Source organism: Coregonus lavaretus (genome assembly GCF_964263955.1).
Source record: "Coregonus lavaretus genome assembly, chromosome: 5".
NCBI lineage: Eukaryota > Metazoa > Chordata > Actinopteri > Salmoniformes > Salmonidae > Coregonus > Coregonus lavaretus.
In genome coordinates this window covers 7,363,122-7,385,678 of record NC_139992.1, presented here as the reverse complement: position 1 = coordinate 7,385,678, position 22,557 = coordinate 7,363,122, and the positions used below count along the sequence as shown (strand labels likewise).

General features: G+C 43.0%; 1 protein-coding gene across 1 annotated transcript in view; it reads left to right on the top strand.

The window, feature by feature from the left end:
- Positions 1–22,557, top strand: part of LOC311129526 (contactin-associated protein-like 5) — a gene marked incomplete at its 5' end in the record, with an annotated part of 125,677 nt that overhangs the window by 86,116 nt on the left and 17,004 nt on the right. The window contains 6 exons of the mRNA XM_084161820.1: positions 5,099–5,205; positions 5,850–5,969; positions 6,531–6,731; positions 17,956–18,112; positions 18,375–18,502; positions 18,714–18,884. Of these exons, the coding sequence (XP_084017946.1) occupies positions 5,099–5,205; positions 5,850–5,969; positions 6,531–6,731; positions 17,956–18,112; positions 18,375–18,502; positions 18,714–18,884 (884 nt within the window). The remainder of the gene's footprint in view (positions 1–5,098; positions 5,206–5,849; positions 5,970–6,530; positions 6,732–17,955; positions 18,113–18,374; positions 18,503–18,713; positions 18,885–22,557) is intronic.

Genomic DNA, 22,557 nt, shown 5'->3' with positions numbered 1-22,557 from the left:
TAGGAGAACCCGGTGAAGAACCCTGTTTGGTTCCACGTAGAACCATTTTGTTTCCAGGTAGAACTATTTTGGGTTCCATGTAAAACCTTTTCCACATAGGGTTCTAAATGGAACCCAAAATAGTTCTACCTGGAACCAAAAAGGGTTATCCTATGGGGACGGCAGAAGAACCCTATTCAAACCCTGTTTTCTAAGAGTGCAGCATGAGAAACTGTAAGCAAAAAAATATATATATATTCTGTCAATTACAGTATGTGGAAACTAGGACCCGATACATTAGTTACAGCACCACATGAATAATCTGATGTCTACATGCAGAACAATACTGTAAGTAGTTTAGTCACTATTTCAAGATCTGCCACATGGAGTGTTTTTGGGGACCTGGTGATTTATATTGTTGGGTTCCAGTAATCAACACAATCAAATACAGGTTTCCACTTCCATCATTAACCTTTTCCATAATGCTTACCTACTTATAACTGTGTAACCTCTGCAGTAGTGGACAAATCACTGCAATCAAACAAGATCACTCAAATATCCTGGGAGTTGTTCTTTCTATCGTTCTATACCTTTTCACAATGTTTCAAAACAGTGTTGATTGATCCTTCCTGCTGCTCAACACACTGCCTGTTTATTCATAGTATTACATAGTACGGCTAGCACTCCATCTCTCTCCATCAACAATTCTCCAGCTTTAACCGCTTATTAAGGATCACACCCTTCTTTTAAATTTCCTCCTAAAATGACAAACGCAAATCTAACTTCCTGTAGCTCAGGACCTGAAGCAAGGACATGCATATTCTTGGTACCATTTGAAAGGAAACACTTTGACGTTTGTGGAAATGTGAAATTAATGTAGGAGAACATACCACAATAGAATCTGGTAAAATATCAAATAACCCACAAAAAAAATTATATTTTTATTTTTGTTGCATCATCTTTGACATGAAAAAGAAAAGCCATACATTCAGATAGGAAGCTGGAAGTAATTTAGATGCAGTGTATGTGCAAACTTTCAGACTGATACCTTCAAGAATGAGGGTGCTACATAACATTTAGTATGAAGTCACCCAGGTGTCCCTCACGAGTTTGCCCAAATGCACCCAAGTGGCCGAATTGGTCAATTGATACATTTTCAAGTACATAACTATAGAGAACATACAAAAATGATATGGTAATAAAAAATACACGTTTATACACTCCCAAGAATGTCATACATGATGGATCATTAGCTTCCCTACATAAGACACTAACCTTCACACATCTAGATGGCCGGGCGGGGTGGGTGTGGAGCCAGAGACAGTAGCAGGAGTCTGACTGAATGAACCAGTTTCTACTGGAGGACTTGAATGTGGTCTCTTTGGTGTTGGCTCAGAGTCAGAGTCTCTAGCAAAATAGAAGATGTAAAAAGTTCAGTAAGAAGTCAAGTTTTCTATTACTTATTTTTTTTTACCTTTATTTTAGCAAGGGTGAGCCCTGCATCAATACTTTTACGGATGAGCCATGCATCAATACATCAAATAAACAACACATATCTATAAACATATTTTAGAGTTTGGGGAACACAATCACTATAATGACATATATTTACCAATAGTAAATAGGGCAGACCTACAATGTACACTGCTCAAAAAATAAAGGGAACACTAAAATAACACATCCTAGATCTGAATGAATGAAATAATCTTATTAAATATTTTTTCCTTTACATAGTTGAATGTGCTGACAACAAAATCACACAAAAATTATCAATGGAAATCAAATGTATCAACCCATGGAGGTCTGGATTTGGAGTCACCCTCAAAATTAAAGTGGAAAACCACACTACAGGCTGATCCAACTTTGATGTAATGTCCTTAAAACAAGTCAAAATTAGGCTCAGTAGTGTGTGTGGCCTCCACGTGCCTGTATGACCTCCCTACAACGCCTGGGCATGCTCCTGATGAGGTGGCGGATGGTCTCCTGAGGGATCTCCTCCCAGACTTGGACTAAAGCATCCGCCAACTCCTGGACAGTCTGTGGTGCAACGTGGCGTTCGTGGATGGAGCGAGACATGATGTCCCAGATGTGCTCAATTGGATTCAGGTCTGGGGAACGGGCGGGCCAGTCCATAGCATCAATGCCTTCCTCTTGCAGGAACTGCTGACACACTCCAGCCACATGAGGTCTAGCATTGTCTTGCATTAGGAGGAACCCAGGGCCAACCGCACCAGCATATGGTCTCACAAGGGGTCTGAGGATCTCATCTCGGTACCTAATGGCAGTCAGGCTACCTCTGGCGAGCACATGGAGGGCTGTGCGGCCCCCCAAAGAAATGCCACCCCACACCATGACTGACCCACCGCCAAACCGGTCATGCTGGAGGATGTTGCAGGCAGCAGAACGTTCTCCACGGCGTCTCCAGACTCTGTCACGTCTGTCACGTGGTCAGTGTGAACCTGCTTTCATCTGTGAAGAGCACAGGGCGCCAGTGGCGAATTTGCCAATCTTGGTGTTCTCTGGCAAATGCCAAACGTCCTGCACGGTGTTGGGCTGTAAGCACAACCCCCACCTGTGGACGCCGGGCCCTCATACCACCCTCATGGAGTCTGTTTCTGACCGTTTGAGCAGATACATGCACATTTGTGGCCTGCTGGAGGTCATTTTGCAGGGCTCTGGCAGTGCTCCTCCTGCTCCTCCTTGCACAAAGGCGGAGGTAGCAGTCCTGCTGCTGGGTTGTTGCCCTCCTACGGCCTCCTCCACGTCTCCTGATGTACTGGCCTGTCTCCTGGTAGCGCCTCCATGCTCTGGACACTATGCTGACAGACACAGCAAACCTTCTTGCCACAGCTTGCATTGATGTGCCATCCTGGATGAGCTGCACTACCTGAGCCACTTGTGTGGGTTGTAGACTCCGTCTCATGCTACCACTAGAGTCAAAGCACCGCCAGCATTCAAAAGTGACCAAAACATCAGCCAGGAAGCATAGGAACTGAGAATAGGTCTGTGGTCACCACCTGCAAAACCAGTCCTTTATTGGGGGTGTCTTGCTAATTGCCTATAATTTCCACCTGTTGTCTATTCCATTTGCACAACAGCATGTGAAATTTATTGTCAATCAGTGTTGCTTCCTAAGTGGACAGTTTGATTTCACAGAAGTGTGATTGACTTGGAGTTACATTGTGTTGTTTAAGTGTTCCCTTAATTTTTTTGAGCAGTGTATTTATACAGACCTAAAATGTATTAGCATAGCCATTGTGTATTTTATGTTGACTGAGTCTGTAGCACTATAGAATATTTTAAAAAATCAGTAAGAACTCAAGTTGACTATTTACTTATTTTATTGACCCTTTATTTTAGCAGGGGGTGAGCCTGCATCAATTATTTTAGCAGGGGGGTGAGCCCTAGCCAATGTGTATTTTATTTTGACTATCACATGCTGTGCCTGTGGTTTTCGAGTGCCCTAATTACAATTGGTAAACATATTTCATGATAGTGATTTTATATATATATATATATATATATATATATATATATATATATAGCAATCAAATAAAAATATCTCAAATGAATAATATGCAAACATTTAAACAACTGCATGAGAAGAAAGTATTTTACTTCCCTGTCTAAAGTTACGTCTTTCCCATCCAATAGAAATCAGCGCGAGTCTACAGTGTAATCACTAACTGAGTCCTCATCAACTTCTATGTCACTTTCCCAATCGATTTCTGCAATAATCTCGTCCAAATCTGTATACTTGGTCTTCTATTGAGCTTTTCCTGTTTTATTAGCCATGTTCTACTTTCTAAAATAGTAATACACTTTAATGAGCAGCTGTCATCCTCCAGGACCCTGCCAGGCTTAGGGTGATTGTCCCCTAACAGCCCGTGCAGGTTCACTGTCAGACCGCAGCTTTCGTGTGCCACCTCGGAGAGGCCAAGGGTCCCTCTTGACTGTTCAATAGAGCCATGCCCAACCCAACTCAGCACTTTGGCTTGTGACATACATTATACAAAAGCAATTCATGTCTTTGTCAGCGAGGGAACTAATTACGTAACACAAAAAGCTCTCAGAGATTATTGTTCCTTTTGTTGAAGAGCTTTCGTCGCCATTCACTCCGACCACTAAAACTTCACTGACCGATTTATTGTTGAGAAACAGTTCTGCAAGTTGAGCAGCATCATTATATGGTCCACGAAAGCCTCTTCTATGTGCATGAATAAAAATAGCACAGCAATAATTAAACCATCACCTGAACGTTATCCGGGGAACAGTTGACTCCCTTTGTAGAGCTAAATAGGTAAATGGTATTTGAAATGGCTGTGTTGTATGCTCAACACCCGCTAAACCAGAGCTCCCCTGGGACAGGATTCACAATTAAAGCTGAATTAAATAATACACTATATGCAAGCTTTAAAAATGTGGTCATTTTGGAAGTTCTAGGGGCATGAGTAAGGAACTATTAATCGAAGTGTCTTTCCATAGCCAATCAGACATTTCACTGGGAATGTTTCTGCATATTGTTAACATTTACGGAGACCTCAGACAATTTGCAAAAATGTCATTATGGAGAGGGAGATGGGTGAGGAGAGGGGGTTGGGTTGGGACACCTACGTTAACCATGCATGTTTATGCAGTAACTTTGTTCACAAACTAATGCCTGCACAAACACCTGCCTTACTCTGAAATCAGTTTGGCTGGTTCAATTGAATTTGAGCCCCAACCAAAAAGGAAGATAACCAAAATGTTATGAAAATCCGAACAGTAGAAAACTCAATATTCTGTTTGGTAAAATCTTCCGACACTAGAGAGTTTTGTATGCAGATGCTCTGATCATTAAACCGCTCCCTGTGAGATTAGACTGTGTCATGAATAATTTCAATTCTCTGTTTTACAGCCGTTTTGCTGTTAAGTAGTTGTCACAGATATCAAAACACCTGCCATTGTCAGTCCAGTATATGTTGTAGTGTCATCATAACCATTAACTCCAGCTAGTTCAGTTCAGTCAGAGAGTGGGAGCAACCACATTGTTTTAGCATTGCTGTCTCCATGGCTTTGCCTCTCTGGTACCAGGTTACTTGCACTCCTTCCCACTGTTTGATCTTCCGTGTCTCTCCAGATGTCTGCCCAACTTCTGCGAACATGGAGGGCAGTGTTCCCAGTCCTGGAGCAGCTTCTACTGCGACTGCTCTGGGACAGGATACACCGGAGCCACCTGCCACAACTGTGAGTCACCGCCTGCTCTTCAGTCAATTCAAGAAGTACACTGAAATTCCCATTCCAATTCTCTTCAATGCTTTTCAAGATTTGGAATTGGAATTTTGTATACTTTCTGACTGGAATTGAAATGGAATTGACCCCAACCCTGCACTATACCCATTTTGTTTTATTGTGTAAATAAACAATTTATTCTCACTATTTCCATATCTAATATGTTGTTGTAATGCTTAGCCATAGATCGTTTTGCATACTTCGAGGGTGTTTGATGATATGCAACACATTTGAAATGGAAATACGAATATAGACCACCCCGTTATCAATATAGACCACCCCGTTGTCAATATAGACCACCCCATTATCAATATACTCCACCCTGTTGTCAATATAGACCACCCCGTTATCAATATACACCACCCCATTATCAATATACACCACCCCATTATCAATATAGACCACCCCGTTATCAATATAGACCACCCCGTTATCAATATACACCACCCCATTATCAATATACTCCACCCTGTTGTCAATATAGACCACCCCGTTATGTATCCCTGCATTCCTCTGTAGCCATCTATGAGGCATGATCTCTCCCTGTGTTCCTCTGTAGCCATCTATGAGGCATGATGTATCCCTGTGTTCCTCTGTAGCCATCTATGAGGCATCATGTGAGGCCTACCGGCTGACTGGCAGCTCCTCCGGCTACTTCTCCATTGATCCAGATGGCAGTGGTCCTCTGGCGCCCACACAGGTCTACTGCAACATGACAGGTGAGCTGCCACCCTGGCCCTCTACCCTACATACACATTTACACTGATGGCCTTTATGATCTTGTTGTCAGACTAATCTAGGTTTACAGCCAGAATTATATTTTAAATCGGATTGCCGTTGATAATAATCCAACAGTATTGTGATAATTCAGATCAATCTCAGTATATCTCATTGATCTTCATCCTATAGTATTCAGGGGCTTTATTTAAGGTCAGAACATTCTGGATTAAATGAATTTTCCTTTTCCCTTTATTCCTTTATATGGGAAGCAGCCACATTAGGCTGCTTCATATCCGTAAAATCCCAATGCACTCTAGCGAGGTTGACCGATACTGACTGGTAATTAAGGGGACTGTCAAATATGTAACTACCTCCCAGCTAGGTACAGGATCATGAATAATCATATTCAAATCACTCCTCGAAATGTCTAAATTTTATGAAACGCAGTGTGTAATCAGTACTGTGCTTTCAGATTCTGACTCTGTGCCTTTTTACATCCAAGTGTTCAAATAAACTAAAAACTAAAACCTGTTTCTTATCTGTTCCATGTTGTGTTGTAGAGAACAAGGTGTGGACAGTAGTGACCCACAACAGCACAGATCCAGTCAGGGTCCAGGGTTCTACACTACAGAAGCCCTACGTTATGAAGTTTAACTACAGCGCCTCACCTGAACAACTGATGGCCCTCGTGGCCAGGTCAGAGCAGTGTCAACAGGAAGTAGTATACAGCTGCAGGAAGTCCCGCCTCTTCAACACGTGGGGTGAGCCTTTCCAAAATTGACTTGCAATGTGTTGGAAACATTCAGTTACAGATATTTTGCACATTTCACTAAGCAGGCATCTCAAGCACAACCAATTTAATACCAGTTGTTTGTCTATATAGCATTTGTATATTCCCTGCTGTATATGTTCTATTGAACATTGTTTGTGTGCCATCGCATGGGGAGTTAAACTCCATCTAGCTAGTTCTCTCATCGCTCGGGGAGACCCAACTATAGGTTCATCATTTATGAAAAATTTATGTAGTCAGATCTCTCTGAGGTGAATACAGTGTCACCACAGACAATAAACAAGTTTATTATGAAACCACTTCTGTGGTCCTCTGTAGCTCAGCTGGTAGAGCACGGCGCTTGTAACGCCAAGGTAGTGGGTTCGATCCCCGGGACCACCCGTACACAAAAAAATAAATAATTATACACGCATGACTGTAAGTTGCTTTGGATAAAAGCGTCTGCTAAATGGCATATTTATTATAATTATAAAGAAAGAAAGAATAATACAAAAAACACAGATCACTGTAATTGGACAAACAAAACATGGTCCTTATATTGGCACAGGGAAACTCTTTCTGTCCTGCTGTATGAAAGATGGCTTTCTCATGCTACATCATAAGGAGCCCTCCAGTTGCGGACGGTGCAGTTGCCGTACCAGACGGTGATACAGCCCGACGGGATGCTCTCAAGTCCGTGAGGGTCTTAGGGGCCAAGCCGAATTTCTTCATCCTCCTGAGATTGAAGAGGTGCTGTTGCGCCTTCTTCACCACACTGTCTGTGTGGATGGACCATTTCAGGTTGTCAGTGATGTGCACGCCGAGGATCTTGAACCTTTTCACCCTCTCCACTGCAGTCCCATCGATGGGGATGGGGGCATGCACCCTCTGCTGGTTCCACAATCAGCTCCTTCGTTTTGTTGACGTTGAAGGAGAGGTATTTTTTGTGTTTTATTAGGTCTCCCATTAGCTGTTGCGAAATCAGTAGCTACTCTTCCTGGGATCCACATAAAACATGAAACATGACATAATAAAGAACATTAATAGACAAGAACAGCTCAAGGACATAACTACTTTAAATGTAAAAAGGCACACGTAGCCTACATATCAATACATACACACAAACTATCTAGGTCAAATAGGTGAGAGGCATTGTGCCATGAGGTGCTGCTTTATCTGTTTTTTGAAACAATGCCAAGAGTGTGCAAAGCTGTCATCAAGGCAAAGGGTGGCTACTTTGAAGAATCTCAAATACACTTTTTTGGTTACTACATGATTCCATGTGTTATTTCATAGTTTTGATGTCTTCACTATTATTCTACAATGTAGAAAATAGTAAAATAAAGAAAAACCCTTGAATGTGTTCTAAAACTTTTGACCGGTAGTGTATATTTACAACTTAGGTCAGCTATGCTGGCCTATGGAGTCTCTTGGGAAACCCAATTACTGAACCACTTTGGAAAGCTCATATTCTGATCTAGCCAGTAAAAAAGTATGGTCCACGTGTGTCCAAACTTTTGACTGGTACTGTATATTATCTGAAAATGTAGCTAGCTAGACTCTCTTAACCGTATACATGGATGAACGCTTCTCCCTCTCTGTCACGGATGCCATGGTTACCCTTAGTTTGAAGATGTAATCTGGAGACAGGTATTTTATACAACAGCCTTCTATGTTCTCTTTTCGACTCCCTCGGGCATTCCAATTATTTCAAAACTCGTCCTCCAGAAAGTGGAGAGCCTTAGCAACACTTGTGCAGTTCTTTGTGATATCTTTTTAAAAAAAAAGCTGCTTTAGAAAGAATTACCTACACATACTAAGCAGCTCATGTTATAGACAGAAGCATGCTACGTGGTAGACCAATCCAAACTCCTCTCTTGGCATGTCCAGCCCATCCATTATCTCAGACAATCATGGCTAGTGGGAAGGTTCCGGTCTTTTTCCGTGGCTAAACCAACAAGGCTCGTAATTTAACAATTTAATTTGTATTTACAGATGGCATACAAGTTTGTTATTAAGGCACATCAAAGTTCACATGTTCCAGAAGGTATTTCTGCCAAAACACGCATTTTGGTAAAAAATCTAATGTACGTTCAAATGCCTTTCCTGTGAAGTAGTGACGCGCGACATATGCCTAGTTTCCTGAAACTAGTTACATATGGTTGAATCATCAGCATACATGGACACACATGCTTTGTTTAATGCCAGTGGCAGGTCATTGGTAAAAATAGAGAACCGTAGAGGGCCTAGAGAGCTGCCCTGCGGTACACCACACTTTACATGTTTGACATTAGAGAAGCTTCCATTAAAGAAAACCCTCTGAGTTCTATTAGATAGATATCTCTGAATACATGATATGGCAGAGATTGAAAAGCCATAACACATATGTTTTCTCAACAACAGATTATGGTCAATAATATCAAAGGCTGTACTGAAATCTAACAGTACAGCTCCCACAATCTTCTTATTATCAATTTCTTTCAACCAATCATCAGTCATTTGTGTCAGTGCAGTACATGTTGAGTGCCCTTCTCTATAAGTATGCTGAAAGTCTGTAGTTAATTTGTTTACAGAGAAGAAACATTGTATTTGATCAAACACCATTTTTTCCAACAGTTTGCTGGCAGCAAGATGGTAGGTCTGCTGTTAGAACCAATAAAGGCCTCTTTACCACTCTTGGGTTGCGGAATGACTTTGGCTTCCCTCCAGGCTTGAGGACAAACCCTTTTCTCTAGGCTCAGATTAAAGATATGACAGATAGGAGTGGCTATAGAGTCAACTACCATCCTCAGTAGCTTTCCATCTAAGTTGTCAATGCAGGAGGTTTGTCATTATTGATCGATAACAATAATCTATCCACCTCTCCACACTAACTTTACAGAATTCAAACTTGCAATGCTTTTCTTTCATTATTTGTTTTTTTACGCATGAGTACGATGGCTCACTGTTCATTGTTGGCATTTCCAGCCTAAGTTTGCCCACTTTGCCAATGAAGTAATCATTAAAATAATTGGCAACATCAAATGGTTTTGTGATGAATAAGCCATCTGATTCGATGAAAGATGGAGTTTAATTAGTCTTTCTGCCCATAATTTCATTTAAAGTATTCCAACCGTATTTTCCATCATTCTTTATATCATTGATCTTGGCTTCATAATACAGTTTCTTCTTATTTTTGTTGAGTTTAGTCACATAATTTCTCAATTTGCAGTAAGTCAGCCAGTAAGATGTGCAGCCAGACTTATTAGCCACCCCTTTTGTCCCATCTCTTTGAAAATTCAAAAGGCACTCGTACATCTGAGCTATCTTTTTAGAAGGTGCATGGTAAGAGTTGAATAAGGTGAGAAAAAAAAGAAGAAACCCGCACCATCTCTTTCAACCATACAGTTTTTCAATTCCTCATCAATCCATGGAGTTTCTTAACAGGTGCATGTTTATCAATAATTGGAAGAAGCAATTTCATAAATTCGTCAAGTGCAGGATGCTCCTTATTAAACACATCAGACCCAACAAATATTTTTTACATCATCCACATAAGAGGCACAGCAAAATCTTTTGTATAAACTATTTTGAACTATTTTAAACTTGACCTTTGGCTTTCCTGGATATAGCCACGGCATCTTTCCTGGATATTGCCACGGCATCCAATGGGTACGGATACAGCTTTAGAACAAAGTTCTACAGTATTAGTAAAAATGTGATCAATACATGTGGATGATCTTGTTCCTGTAGTGTTTGTAGGTTGATTAATAACCTGAACCAGATTACAGGCACTAGTTACAGTGAGAAGCTTCCTCTTGAGCGGACAGCTTGATGAAAATGAGTCAATATTCAGGTCCCCAAGAAAGTAGACCTCTCTGTTTACATCACATACACTATGAAGCGTTTCACACATATTATTTAGATACTGACAGTTAGCACTTGGGGGACTATAGCAACACTCCAAAAATGCTTTAGATGTGCCAAGTGAATCTGCAACCGCAACACTTCAATAACATTTGACATAGAATCTTAAGGTTATTTTCCTGCCACCACTATGCCAGCGCCCTCACCTGTCACAGGCTGTGTAAAAAAGGCCGTCCTGCTCCCCTCCTCTCTATCTAAATGTTCCTCACAGCACCTTCAGTTTCCCTTGAGTCCCGTTAGTTTGTCTGTTTAGCCTACATTAGTTATCCATTACCCATCATAGCCCTGCCATTCCCAACCAATCAGAGTGCTTGGAAAGGCGCATCTGGACACTGCACCCACCCACTCAGGTCAGAGTGTTGTCGTTGTCCGAAGAAAGAAGACACACTATTTTTAATGTGGACAGTAACAAGAACACCTGAATGTGGTGCGTGCATCGAAATGTAGGTTGCTGGGCGGTTTATTGGGTTTATTTTTTACATGTTGTGTAATATTGGGTAATTACCACAAATTACTTAGTAACTTTGATAGGTTTGCAGCCATAAGTTCTATTGTACCGCTATTACTATTCTTTAATGTTGGAGTTGCCAATACTGCTTGGCATTTTGTTTATAGTATGTAGCATTGTGCCCGTTGCCATAGGTGTCATTGTTTTATTGTTAAACATAGTTTTCATATGCTCATGATACTGCAGCACTTTCCATAGTGGCCTTCGTTAAAGTGGTTGTTGCGCTGCCATGGGCGAGCTTCTAGAACCCTCCTAGACTGGTCTTGGAGCTCGCACATGCGCAGAGTAATTTATGACCCTGTGGCGCTGGGGCAGATCAGATAAGACCTCAGCACGGCAGGCTCTTGCACAAGGCCGGAGTGAGAGGGTGCCATAGATCTTTATCTTGTCAGTCTCAGTAATTGGTTTCTCTCTCACCCGACAAGAGGTTAATCTTTAGGTTAATGTTTATGCTACTAAGTTTATAGCCCTGTTTATATCTGTGTTATAATAGTGTAATATTATGCTTATTCATATTTATATAGCCTAACTATATTGCATAATTATGACACTTTACTGATGCTGTTATGTTGTGCATGTACTATTCCAAGTACTATTCCACCAAGATTCACTCCAAGTCAAGATTCATGTTATATGACCAAAAGTGTGTTGGTGAAGAGGAAAAGGAAATAAAACCCTGAAAGGAGGACCATCAGCATCTTACCTGACATCCTGTAGAGGGTCAGAACCCAGAGGACCATCAGCATCTTACCTGACATCCTGTAGAGGGTCAGAACCCAGAGGACCATCAGCATCTTACCTGACATCCTGTAGAGGGTCAGAACCCAGAGGACCATCAGCATCTTACTTGACATCCTGTAGAGGGTCAGAACCCAGAGGACCATCAGCATCTTACCTGACATCCTGTAGAGGGTCAGAACCCAGAGGACCATCAGCATCTTACCTGACATCCTGTAGAGGGTCAGAACCCAGAGGACCATCAGCATCTTACCTGACATCCTGTAGAGGGTCAGAACCCAGAGGACCATCAGCATCTTACCTGACATCCTGTAGAGGGTCAGAACCCAGAGGACCATCAGCATCTTACCTGACATCCTGTAGAGGGTCAGAACCCAGAGGACCATCAGCATCTTACCTGACATCCTGTAGAGGGTCAGAACATAGAGAAGCATCAGCATCTTACCTGACATCCTGTAGAGGGTCAGAACCCAGAGGACCATCAGCATCTTACCTGACATCCTGTAGAGGGTCAGAACCCAGAGGACCATCAGCATCTTACCTGACATCCTGTAGAGGGTCAGAACCCAGAGGACCATCAGCATCTTACCTGACATCCTGTAGAGGGTCAGAACCCAGAGGACCATCAGCATCTTACCTGACATCCTGTAGAGGGTCAGAACATAGAGAAGCATCAGCATGTTACCTGACATCCTGTAGAGGGTCAGAACATAGAGAAGCATCAGCATCTTACCGGACATCATGTAAAGGGTCAGGACCCAGAGAAGCATCAGCATATTACCGGACATCATGTAAAGGGTCAGAATCCAGAGAAGCATCAGCATCTTACCGGACATCCTGTAGAGGGTCAGAACCAGAGAAGCATCAGTATCTTACTGGACATCCTGTAGAGGGTCAGAACCCAGAGAAGCATCAGTATTGTTCTTACCGGAAATCCTGTGGAGGGTCAAAACCCAGAGAAGCATCAGCATTTTTTTTTACGGACATCCTGTGGAGGGTCAGAACCCAAAATCACAGTTAGCATAATTTTAGTAGCGGGTGAGGGCATTCACAGCCGACCGCTCAGACATGTGCGGACATTCCAGCCAACCGTTTTCATAGGCTGTCTCATCGTTGTTGGTAACTTGTCCCGTGTAGCTCAGTTGGTAGAGCATGGCGTTTGCAACGGGGGGCCAGTATGAAAATGTATGCACTCACTAACTGTAAGTCGCTCTGGATAAGAGCGTCTGCTAAATTACTAAAATGTAAATGTAGTCTCCCAGTCCCTGCTGCTGAAAAATATCCCCACAGCATGATGCTGCCACCACCATGCTTCACCGTAGGGATGGTGCCAGGTTTCCTCCAGACGTGACGCTTGGCATTCAGGCCAAGTAGTTAAATCTTGGTTTCATCAGAGCAGAGAATCTTGTTTCTCATGGTCTGAGAGTCTTTAGGTGCCTTTTGGCAAACTCCAAGTGGGCAGTCATGTGCCTTTTACTGAGGAGTGGCTTCCGTCTGGCCACTCTACCATAAAGGCCTGATTGGTGGAGTGCTGCAGAGATGGTTGTCCTTCTGGAAGGTTCTCCCATCTCCACAGAGGAACTCTGGAGCTCTGTCAGAGTGACCATCGGGTTCTTATTCACCTCCGTGACCAAGGCCCTTCTCCCCCGATTGCTCAGTTTAGACGGTCGGCCAGCTCTAGGAAGAGTCTTGGTGGTTCCAAAATTCTTCTGTTTAAAAATGATGGAGGGCACTGTGTCCTTGGGGACCTTCAATGCTGCAGAATGTTTTGGGTACCCTTCCCCAGATCTGTGCCTCGTCATAATCCTGTCTCTGAGCTCTACGGACAATTCCTTCAACATCATGGATTGGTTTTTGCTTTGACATGCTCTGTCAACTGTGGGACCTTATATAGACAGGTGTGTGCCTTTCCAAATCATGTCCAATCAATTGAATTTACCACAGGTGGACTCCAATCAAGTTGTAGAAACATCTCAAGGATGTCAATGGAAACAGGATGCACCTGAGCTCAATTTAGAGTCTCATAGCAAAGGGTTGGAATACTTCTGTAAATAAGGTATTTTTTTAATTATTATTTTATACATTTTCAAGAAATTCTAAAAAACTGTTTTTGCTTTGTCATTATGGGCTATTGTTTGTAGATTGCTGATGATTTTTATTTAATCTGTTTTAGAATAAGGCTGTAACGTAACAAAATGTGGAAAAAGTCAAGGGGTCTGAGTACTTTCGAAAGGCACTGTATCCAAATCCGCGTGATCAAAACAATCTTGTAAAGTCCATTATTCTACTTAAGTGTATGAATTAGGCTGTTTGACAAGGTTTGAATCCTAAGCAACCTGCATACACATAGCTTGGAATACAATAGACCAATATAGCTACTGTAGTAGGTCAAAGTTGTGTGCTGGAAAACCTTGGTGGAGCAGTATGCATGGTGGTGAAACCCTTGGTGGAGCAGTATGCAGGGTGGTGAAAACCTTGGTGGAGCATGGGTGGAGTATGCATGGTGGTGAAAACCTTGGTGGAGCATGGGTGGAGTATGCATGGTGGTGAAAACCTTGGTGGAGCATGGGTGGAGTATGCATGGTGGTGAAAACCTTGGTGGAGCATGGGTGGAGTATGCATGGTGGTGAAAACCTTGGTGGAGCATGGGTGGAGTATGCATGGTGGTGAAAACCTTGGTGGAGCATGGGTGGAGTATGCATGGTGGTGAAAACCTTGGTGGAGCATGGGTGGAGTATGCATGGGGTGAAAACCTTGGTGGAGCATGGGTGGAGTATGCATGGTGGTGAAAACCTTGGTGGAGCATGGGTGGAGTATGCATGGTGGTGAAAACCTTGGTGGAGCATGGGTGGAGTATGCATGGTGGTGAAAACCTTGGTGGAGCATGGGTGGAGTATGCATGGTGGTGAAAACCTTGGTGGAGCATGGGTGGAGTATGCATGGGGTGAAAAACAGCAGGTTTTCCAGAGGGAAGAGAAAAACCAGAAATCCATTTAAGCCAATTTGGAGGAAACTGGGAAACATTTTTACAAGACAATCGAACAAGCTTCTGGAAAATACACAAATAATCAACATGTAGCCTACCCATTAACTATTTACTTACATTATTGACTGGCACATTAGGTTGCTCGGATAGCAATGCATGAAGTGGCACAAATTGATCAGTGTTTTGCGTCAGCAGAGGGCCTATGCTACTTCTCCTCTTGACATCCTAGTCATCCACCTCAGTGAAAACGACTTGTAATACACCAAGGGGACGGCACTGGTGTGGCAGATGCACGGATTTAGAAGTGCTTTGAGGTGGTCATCCGAATGTTTCCTGGTACAGTAAGTGGTCTTCTCCATTAGAACCAGAAGATAAACAAGTGCATAGACAGGGCCCTGCGCTCCCTCAATCAGCTGGTGTATGCATTTCAGGGAACACAATCCGCCACCCTGCCTTTAAGCAACGTGTCCCTGGGATGTACCGTAGGGTTGGAGTGCATCTGACGGATGAGGGCTAATGACGTATTCCTTGAGTGTTGAGTGTGGGTCTCTTCAGTCTCCACCGTTCTCCCCTCCATAGTAATAAGAGCAGTAGTACACATCACACTCCCTGTCCATTGCCACTCAACAATGCTCTTTTAAAATAAGCACCCAACGTGGTCGAAATGTCTCCTCCGAGAGGTGAACCCAGGACCTTCAGATCCCGTGGCAGTGAGGTTAACGCTTTACCCTGTCATGAACGCATTTTCTTGACACTCTATTTACTGTAAATGGACAGTCTGGTGATGACAGGAAGCTTTTGTTGTTGTTTATTCACTCAGTACTGATTGAACGTTTATTTATCTTGCTTGGTATTTTTTTTTTTGTCTTTAAACAGTTGATGTGTTTAAAACGGTCACATTGCTAACCAAGTTAGCAAGCATGGCGTTTTCTTTTGAATGTGCAAAGGTCGCACAAGCAAGCAACGATGTTGGTGTTGAATGCAAGAATGTGCACCGGCACCTCCTTGGCTACTTTTTACTTGGATGGCGACTTCAGGTTTTCGGGTATACATTGAAAAGTAACTTGACACTGTGTTAATCGGTCAGCACAAATTTGGATTATAATGAGAAGAGGAAAATTGCATTGACAGAGGAGGGAGCGTACTGAATCAATGCATAAGGGAAGGTCTGTAACGTTAGCTAACCTCATTGCTAAGCAAGCCAGGTTGACTAGTATATGGAGTAACGTTAGCTAAAGGTAATGTTAGATGAGCAATGCCCATTGCATGTATTATACATTAGCAATGTGCCAATTTCCCAAAGTTTGGTGTTGACTATGAACTTTACTTAGCTACCTAGCTATCTAGCTGTTCTTAGTGGAAGAATGTGGGAGATATTGTCAACATTGAGTTGTGCCGGTGCAATATCTTTCCATACAGCTAATGTGTCAGGTGTCAGTGTGCAGCGGTAGGATGGAGTCAGGCGCAGGATACAGAACTGAGTAATAGACAAACTTTACTCGAAAAACAACAAATCTAATTTCCACGCTAGGAAATACATCAGCTCACAGCAGTATAAACACCAAACAAAGAACAATCACGCACAACACCATGAGGGAACCAGAGGGTTAAATAGGGATATAAATTAACGTGATGGGAACCAGGTGTGTACAATTCAGACAAAACAAATGGAAAACAGAAACGTAGATCGGTGGCAGCTAGAAAGCCGGTGACGATGACCGCCGATAGCCGCCCGGATAGCCGCCCGCACAAGGAGAGGCACCAACTTCGGCGGAAGTCGTGACATAATGTTAGAGCGTTGTTGCCTTGTAGCTAGCTAGCTAGCTAACGTTGGCTATCTAACTGGCAATAGCAGCCAAGGACGTCCGCTATCTTTATTTGTGCTTATTTGTTTGTGCTCTGATTACACGCAAGTGTCAAGGCCAACAGTTTACACAGATGACTTCAACCATGTGAAAAAACTTCCATAACAAAATATAGCTAGCTTCCTTTGCTTGTAGCTTGCCTCTCATCCAACTGGTGTTAGCTAGCTACTGGCGCTGTTGCTGCACAAGTGCTTTGGTCCGGTTTTAGAACTCTGAGACTTAGCTGAAAAGATGTTAGCATTGTCAGAAGTGCTTCAAAAAGGTAGCACATCATTGGTTTTTAATGTACAGAGATGAGCATGTGAGAGCGATAAGAGATACATTTAATCAAAACTGTTGCCCCTACAAACTTATTCAGTCCGAAAGGTGGCAAGTCTAATGGTCACTTTATGGACGCTGAAGTCTCGTTCTTATCTGACACCTAGATATTGAGCTAGGTCGAGGCAATTATACTTTCTAACGACCCTGTTAAAAATCAGGTTTTCGGTAACGGCCGCACGGCTCTTGACGAGAGGCATCAAGTTGATTTGCTAATTTTCATCGACATTGCCCCCACAACAATTAACCTTATTTCCATATAATTTGTTATTTCCTAAATATTTTTCTTCTTTTCAGTGATCTAATCAGCTTTGTTTCAATTGAGTAACAATGACATGATGAACAAAGACAGAATAATATTGGATAGCAAGTTTTTGATGCACTGTAATCCGTTATCCCTCAAAATACGCTGTCAGTGTCAGGCAGTGTGACTTGACTAGTAACACTGTCACAAACCCACCATGACCACACTTCAAATTACTCTCATTACATTACTCATTACATCCCATTATATGGTCCCCACCCTCCCACCATTCTCCTGTGTTAAAAGTACAGTCTAAGAGCTGAGAGCCTGCTCCCTGCAGGCCTATAGTGTCTCTCAGGCAGCGTCATGTTGTGTTGATAGAAGCCTATATCTGTGCTGAGAGCTTAGAGGCTGCTTCCTGCAGGCCTGTAGTGTCTCTCAGGTAGAGTCATGTTGTGGGACAGAAGACTGTAGCAGGGCCACTTACAGATGCTCCAGGAAATGAGCCCTGCCTGCCTGACTGGCATCACTGAGGGCTTATTGACACACTGCCATGGGATGCCAAAAGATGCCCAGGGCTATAATCACAGTCACTGTGCAGATTCTGTTACTCTGTATGTGGACCTAATTGTAATCCTGTGTTTGGTCCAGATGGCAGCCCCCTGTCCTGGTGGGTGGACCAGGGTGGAGAGAGACGGACCTACTGGGGAGGCTTCCTGCCGGGGGTTCAGCAGTGCTCCTGCAGCATGGAGGACAACTGCATGGACATGAACTACTTCTGCAACTGTGATGCTGACACAGACTCATGGTAACAAGGCAAATATGTCTCTCTCTGTGTATCTACTGCCCATCAATATGATTTAGCTAAATCATCTGTGTGCATATCTTCTCGTGCTTGTCTATCTATATTTCTACATTTTGGCAGTATTCAGTATATTACCTCGTGTCAGATGGAGATTTTCTGGAAGAGACCAAATGTATCAGTTTAAGTGGGTCATGACAAGGGAGGGAGGGGTTAATCATTGATTGTTTCCTTCCAAAGAGAGCATACTCGTCTCTCTGTATTGCAGGGCTAATGACACAGGAGTCCTTTCCTACAAAGAGCACTTACCAGTGAGTGAGATCGTGATTGGAGACACCAACAGAACCGGCTCTGAGGCGCTCTACAGAATCGGCCCGCTGCGTTGTTATGGCGACAGTAGGTGAACTGTTCTATTTTGTGAAATGTTTATCTTACAGATGGTCCCTTTGAACATCCTTGTTTTTCCAGGAAAAATACTGATTAAATATTGTTTGTGTTCAAACTCCGTTCAGTCCAAGACGTGAACCCATTTTCACTGATCTTTGAATCCATCTAATGTGAGTCAAGACCTTCCTCTAAGAAGATATGTGTATTTCCTGTCTTCTAGAGTCTGTGTGGAATGCAGCGTCCTTCTACCAGGAGTCATCCTACCTGCACTTCCCCACCCTCCAGGCAGAGCTCAGCGCTGATATCTCCTTCTACTTCAAGACCAGCGCTCCCTCAGGAGTCTTCCTGGAGAACGTGGGCCTCAAGGACTTCATCAGAGTGGAGCTCAGCTGTGAGTTTGTGAGCCACACACACACACACACACACACACACTCACATACAAGCATGAGAAGGCCACACACACACACAAAACACACACTCGCGCACATACAAATCAAATCAAATCAAATGTTATTTGTCACATGCGGCGAATACAACAGGTGTAGATCCTTACAGTGAAATGCTTACAAGCCCTTAACCAACAATGCAGTTTTTAAGAAAAAATTAGTGGTAAGTAAAAAATAGATAAGTAAAAAATAATTAAAGAGCAGCATTGTTTGTAACTTATTTTGTACATAATGTTGCTGCTACTGTCTCTTATGACCGAAAAGAGCTTCTGGACATGAGAACAGTGATTACTCACCTTGAACTGGACGAATAATTGTTCTTTAATGAGTCAGACGAGAGTAATTTTCTCCAGACACCCGACAGGGCCCTCATCCCCGTCATTCGCAGTAGAAAGAAAAGGAGATATCGCGGAAGGAGATCGGGGTGCTTGGTAAGGAGCCGGTGACGAGTGGCTAATCTGCCTTTGCCATCGATACTAATGGCCAACTTACAATCGCTTGATAATAAAATGGACGAACTACAGGCACGAATATCCTACCAACGGGACATAAAAAACTGTAATATCTTATGTTTCACCGAGTCGTGGCTGAACGATGACATGAATAACATACAGCTGGCGGGTTATACACTGTATCGGCAGGATAGAACAGCAGCCTCTGGTAAAACAAGGGGTGGCGGTCTATGTATATTTGTAAACAACAGCTTGTGCACGATATCTAAGGAAGTCTCAAGGTTTTGCTCGCCTGAGGTAGAGTATCTCATGATAAGCTGTAGACCACAGTATCTACCAAGAGAGTTTTAATCTATATTCTTCGTAGCTGTCTATTTACCACCACAAACCGATGCTGGCACTAAGACCACACTCAATGAGCTGTATAAGGCCATAAGCAAACAGGAAAACGCTCATCCAGAGGCGGCGCTCCTAGTGGCCGGGGACTTTAATGCAGTGAAACTTAAATCCATTTAACCTAATTTCTACCAGCATGTTAAATGTGCAACCAGAAGAGACAGAATCATTAGATCATTTGTTTTGGTTCTGTCCATTTGTAGCTTGTTTTTGGACACAGGTCCAGGAATGGCTAAAGGATTGCAATATTTACCTGGAGCTAACCTTGCAGATAGTATTACTGGGTGATCTGAAAAGTCATAGTCAATCGATCAATAATATAATAATACTTTTAGCAAAAAAAATTATTTTTAATTCACAATGTGTAGAAGCAATGAGAATAGAAAGGTTCAGAACTTTTGTAAAACATCACAGTACGGTTGAAATATATATGGCAAATAGAAATCCTATATGGATGGTGTTAAGAGATAGATGGGAGGTATTGAATAGAGATGAAGGATGGGACTAATAACAAATAACAACAAATAATAACAAAGATAGCTAATATTGTAAGCATACTGTGTCCATAATAAGTATATAGGTGGTATGTTGGGAGTTTTTGGGAAAGAGCACAGTTAGAAAGATATGGCATATAGAAGCAAACCGGATGGACATCATGAAAATGATCAGTGAGGTTGAGAGTAGAAGAAGTTCAGGAGCAAAATAAATAAATACAGTGGGGAGAACAAGTATTTGATACACTGTCGATTTTGCAGGTTTTCCTACTTACAAAGCATGTAGAGGTCTGTAATTTTTTATCATAGGTACACATTAACTGTGAAAGACGGAATCTAAAACAAAAATCCAGAAAATCACATTGTATGATTTTTAAGTAATTAATTTGCATTTTATTGCATGACATAAGTATTTGATCACCTACCAACCAGTAAGAATTCCGGCTCTCACAGACCTGTTAGTTTTTCTTTAAGAAGCCCTCCTGTTCTCCACTCATTACCTGTATTAACTGCACCTGTTTGAACTCGTTACCTGTATAAAAGACACCTGTCCACACACTCAATCAAACAGACTCCAACCTCTCCACAATGGCCAAGACCAGAGAGCTGTGTAAGGACATCAGGGATAAAATTGTAGACCTGCACAAGGCTGGGATGGGCTACAGGACAATAGGCAAGCAGCTTGGTGAGAAGGCAAAAACTGTTGGCGCAATTATTAGAAAATGGAAGAAGTTCAAGATGACGGTCAATCACCCTCGGTCTGGGGCTCCATGCAAGATCTCACCTCGTGGGGCATCAATGATCATGAGGAAGGTGAGGGATCAGCCCAGAACTACACGGCAGGACCTGGTCAATGACCTGAAGAGAGCTGGGACCACAGTCTCAAAGAAAACCATTAGTAACACACTACGTCGTCATGGATTAAAATCCTGCAGCGCACGCAAGGTCCCCCTGCTCAAGCCAGCGCATGTCCAGGCCCGTCTGAAGTTTGCCAATGACCATCTGGATGATCCAGAGGAGGAATGGGAGAAGGTCATGTGGTCTGATGATACAAAAATAGAGCTTTTTGGTCTAAACTCCACTCACCGTGTTTGGAGGATGAAGAAGGATGAGTACAACCCCAAGAACACCATCCCAACCGTGAAGCATGGAGGTGGAAACATCATTCTTTGGGGATGCTTTTCTGCAAAGGGGACAGGACGACTGCACCGTATTGAGGGGAGGATGGATGGGGCCATGTATCGCGAGATCTTGGCCAACAACCTCCTTCCCTCAGTAAGAGCATTGAAGATGGGTCGTGGCTGGGTCTTCCAGCATGACAACGACCCAAAACACACAGCCAGGGCAACTAAGGAGTGGCTCCGTAAGAAGCATCTCAAGGTCCTGGAGTGGCCTAGCCAGTCTCTAGACCTGAACCCAATAGAAAATATTTGGAGGGAGCTGAATGTCTGTATTGCCCAGCGACAGCCCCGAAACCTGAAGGATCTGGAGAAGGTCTGTATGGAGGAGTGGGTCTGTATGGAAGAGAAGGTCTGTATGGAAGATACAATCTATCTGCAATATGAAGCTGATCCACCACCCCCCCCCCCCCCCCCAAAAAAAAGAAAAAGAAAAAAAAAGAAGTGCAACCAGAGGGAAAAAAAACTCTAGACCACCTTTACTCCTCACACAGAGACGCATACAAAGCTCTCCCTCGCCCTCCATTTGGAAAATCTGACCATAATTCTATCCTCCTGATTCCTGCTTACAAGCAAAAACTAAAGCAGGAAGCACCAGTGACTCGGTCAATAAAAAAGTGGTCAGATGAAGCAGATGCTAAGCTACAGGACTGTTCTGCTAGCACAGACTGGAATATGTTCCGGGATTCTTCCGATGGCATTGAGGAGTACACCATTTCAGTCACTGGCTTCAACAATAAGTGCATCGATGATGTCGTCCCCACAGTGACTGTACGTACATACCCCAACCAAAAGCCATGGATTACAGGCAACACTGAGCTAAAGGGTAGAGCTGCCGCTTTCAAGGAGTGGGACTCTAACCCGGAAGCTTATAAGAAATCTTGCTATGCCTTCCGACAAACCATCAAACAGGCAAAGAGTCAATACAGGACTAAGATCGAATCGTACTACACCGGCTCTGACGCTCGTCGGATGTGGCAGGGCTTGCTAACTATTACAGACTACAAAGGGAAGCACAGCCGCGAGCTGTCCAGTGACATGAGCCCACCAGACAAGCTAAATTACTTCTATGCTCGCTTCAAGGCAAGTAACACTGAA